Raw genomic sequence first — 4,077 nt, 5'->3', positions numbered from 1 at the left:
AATGTAGCCCACGTTGTTTTCAGGACACCACCTAGACAACCAGCGGTTGAAGGACAGCATGCGGCTAAACATGTCGTCACTGGTCCGATCAGGGAGGGGGCCAGAGAAAATTACGGAGTCCGACATTGTTTTGGCAAACTTACACACCGAAGCAACATTAATTTTAGTGACCTCCGATTGGCGTAACCGGGTGTCGTTACCGCCAGCGTGAATAACAATCTTACTGTATTTACACTTATCCTTAGCCAGCAGTTTCAGATAAGATTTAATGTCGCCCGCTCTGGCCCCAGGTAAACATTTAACTATGGTTGCTGGAGTCTCTAATGCCACGTTTCTGACTATGGAGCTGCCAATGATCAGAGTCGGCTTATCAGTGGGTGCGTCACTGAGCGGGGAAAATCTATTAGAAACGTGGACGGGTTGGTGGTGGCCCACGGGCTGGGTTCTATGCTTCCTGCGCACCGTCAACCAGCCGGCCTGAGGTCCCGGCTGCTCGGGTTCCACTGGAGGGTCGCTACGTGGTTGTTCTGAGCTAGTTAGCCCCGCGCTAGATAAGTAACTACAGCTGTTTACAGGTTTTTCAACAGCGCGGAGCCGGTGTTCCGGGAATTTCTCCTACCCCGTAAACCGTCCTACCCGTCGTTCCTGCGCATGTGCGCGCATGCGCACAACACAAAAAAGGAAGCAAAACGCATCCGGCTGTGATTTTATGCTACACCGTTGTCAGATTTGCAGGAAAATAGGTAAGTAGTTAAGTATTAGTACTTTTTATTGATTTATTTAAGCCTTTGTGATTGTTTGTCAATATTAAAGTCGCTATCTGCTTTCTGCACAAAACTGTCGAATTTGCAGCTTTGGTTAAGTCTGCTGTGGTTACTGGACATGTGGTATTTGGACAACACTTCTGAATCCGCAGCTTCGGTGTTTTAAAGCTGTTTCGGTAATGTCGCTATTTAATAAGTTAAATTATTTGCATTGTTAACTGCACATATTGAAGCTCAGAAGAAAATGTCTACTTACATTCATAGGTATGGAGAAGAAGTGGGAAGAGATTTACACATTCATTTCTGCGGGCTCCTACCCTTCAGGATATGACAAGGCTCAGAGGCAAAACCTCAGAAGATATGCCTCAAAATTCAAACAAAAGGGTCAGTAATTTATTGTTAATCCTAACAACTCATATATGTGGTTACATTAAATTCTAAATATATATTGTTTTACTGCAGATGGAGAACTCTTTGTTGGAACCAGAAGAGTAGTAAAAACCATGGATGATGCCAGGAAGATTTTTCATGAGTTTCATTCATCTCCAGTCGGAGGACACACTGGCACACACAAAACGCTAAATGCAGTGTGTTCCAGATTTTACTGGTTTGGTATGACAGTTGACATTAAATTTCTTTTTCAGTTCTTTGTCCCTGTGCTCTGTTGGATCTATAAATGTCAAATATATGTATCTGTAAATATATTCAGTAAATATATACTGTAACTATAATGGAGTGAGTTCATTGTCAAACTTTATATAGTCAGGTGTTCCAATCACTTCAATGGTGACAGCTGTATAACTTAAGCACCTTGGCATGCAGACTGCTTCTACAAACAAGTGCCAAAGCATGCTACCTTTGTTATTATAAACTACAAGCATAAGAATTACGTGCCAAAGCATGCTACCTTTGTTATTATAAACTACAAGCATAAGAATTACGTGCCAAAGCATGCTACCTTTGTTATTATAAACTACAAGCATAAGAATTACGTGCCAAAGCATGCTACCTTTGTTATTGTAAACTAGAAGCATAAAAATTACGTGCCAAAGCATGCTACCTTTGTTATTATAAACTACAAGCATAAGAATTACGTGCCAAAACATGCTACCTTTGTTATAATAAACTAGAAGCATAAAAATTACGTGCCAAAGCATGCTACCTTTGTTATTATAAACTACAAGCATAAGAATTACGTGCCAAAGCATGCTACCTTTGTTATTATAAACTACAAGCATAAAAATTACGTGCCAAAGCATGCTACCTTTGTGAATATGGCCTACAAGCACACTTTAATGGGTAAAAAGAAGTGTCAAACCGTACTGGCTTTATGAATATCAGCTACAAATATACTCTGGCAAAGTTAAGTGGTAAACTGTCATACCTACTTAAATTTGTGCTGGAATTATTGTTTGGCAGCAGAAATGTGCATAAATTACGTACAGTAGGACGTTTTGTCAAAGTAGGACGTTTTATCAGAGGACACCGTAAAATTATCCTACGGGTAGGACGTTTTGTCAAAGTAGGACGTTTTATCAGAACACCGGGACTCCAATTCCGACACCCTCGCCTCCAAAGCTACAAAAATGCTACATTTATTACACGTACCATTATCACTAAAGGAGGCAGAGGAGTAACTAAACATCTGACACAGAGAGCAAGAGATAGGAGACGGAGAAGCAGAGACAGAAGTAGCCATAGCCGTGCTGAGGCTAAGCTAACTGGACGAGCAAACCGTTCAGTACCAAATAAACTGCGTGCAAACTCAAATGGTTCCCTAAAAGCTAGGTGGAACAACAGAAAATGTGTGTTTTAGCGTGCTTTTGTGCTACAATAACTCAGAGATATCCAAGTACAGAGAAATTAAATCAGCTTTAGCGAGCCCCAAACACCAAACAGCTACACGGAGTGCTACACTGAAAACAGGAAACAAGAAACGCCTTCACGCCTTACATCCGTTGCATGTCACATACGCTTCACTTGGTTGTGATCAAGGCACTGGAGCAGGACAGGATTGTGACATCCCTTCTGTCTAAAGCCAGGAACATCTCTGGCTATATTCATCGCTCAAGCAAAGCCAACAACAGACTACATGAGCTGCAAACACAGTTGAACCTCCCTCAGCACACTCTCATAACAGATATAAAAACAATGTGGAACTATACATTCTACATGCTCCAGCGGCTGGTGGAGCAACGCAGGGCTGTTCAGATTATGACACAGGAGTCTAACATGGGCAGAGCTCCAACAGTCATCTACCCAAATGAGTGGGGGTTGGCATCAGACATGCTCACTCTTCTGAGTCCTTTTGAGGAGGTCTCACGGGCGCTCTCAAAGCACAGTGCCTCCATCTCTGAGGTCATCCCCCTACTGCATGGCTTGTGCTCCATCATCAGGTCACTGCATTTGGGGGCTGGTGAGGAATCTGAGGATGTCTCTGATGATTGCATGGCTGGTGATGATGATCAGGATGTCACAGAGGGGCAGGACCAGGATGGTGCAGCTGAGTCCAGGGAAACGTTGGGAGCAGCAGCAAGAAAACTTGCAGCCAATCTGAGCAAAGAACTACAATGGCATTTTGAACCCATCTTTGCAAACACAACGCTTCTGCACGCCACTCTCCTTGACCCCAGATATAAGGCCAGCTGTTTCCCAAACAGTGTTGATGTGGATGCACTGAAGAGGACATTATGCCATAGGCTGGAACTCTTTGACACTGTGGCTGCACGTGCGAGAATAACAGAAGAGACACCTGCCACCAGCAACACTTCAGTCCTGTCCTTCCTGCATAAAAAGAAATCGGCTACTCCAATGAGGACACATTTGCCAACAGGTGATGTGGAGGCCTACCTGGCAGACGGGGACATCAGTCTTTCTGATGACCCAGTGAAATACTGGTCAGGCAAGCTCCAGTTCTGGCCCAAATTGACACACTTTGCACTGCAGCATCTCTTTTGTCCGCCTACCAGTGTCCAGTCTGAGCGTGTTTTTAGCACGACTGGAAATGTGGTCAGTCCATAGCGAGCAAACCTAGATCCTAGCCATGTGGAACAACTGGTCTTCATTAAAGTAAATGAAGATTTGAAATACAACACAGAACTATTTGGTCAGTAGAACAACCTCTCTCTCCCTCTCTATCACTCTCTCTCATACACACCTTAGTCAACATTGTTTTGTTTAACTTTGTGTGGAAAACTGCCAAGAATGTTAGAAAATAATCTGTTTAATCAAAGAAAAAAAAAGAAGTTGTGTCTGGTTCTAGTATTTCATATTTCCTAGTTCCTAGTTCAGATGTATTGCATGCACTTAATTA

The 4,077-nt window shown here is 43.0% G+C and overlaps 1 protein-coding gene across 1 annotated transcript; it reads left to right on the top strand.

The window, feature by feature from the left end:
- The first annotated feature begins 465 nt into the window (after window positions 1–465).
- On the top strand, window positions 466–3,808 carry LOC129155842 (zinc finger BED domain-containing protein 4-like). Its single transcript, XM_070554012.1, has 3 exons — window positions 466–940; window positions 1,029–1,148; window positions 1,227–3,808. Exon 3 carries the CDS (start codon window positions 2,727–2,729, stop codon window positions 3,783–3,785), a length of 1,059 nt encoding a protein of 352 aa, XP_070410113.1. The 5' UTR covers window positions 466–940; window positions 1,029–1,148; window positions 1,227–2,726; the 3' UTR covers window positions 3,786–3,808.
- The last annotated feature ends 269 nt before the right edge of the window (window positions 3,809–4,077 follow it).

The sequence above is a fragment of the Nothobranchius furzeri genome, chromosome 8 (assembly GCF_043380555.1).
Source record: "Nothobranchius furzeri strain GRZ-AD chromosome 8, NfurGRZ-RIMD1, whole genome shotgun sequence".
In the NCBI taxonomy this organism is placed as follows: Eukaryota; Metazoa; Chordata; class Actinopteri; order Cyprinodontiformes; family Nothobranchiidae; genus Nothobranchius; species Nothobranchius furzeri.
This window is presented reverse-complemented; position numbering and strand designations above follow the sequence as displayed.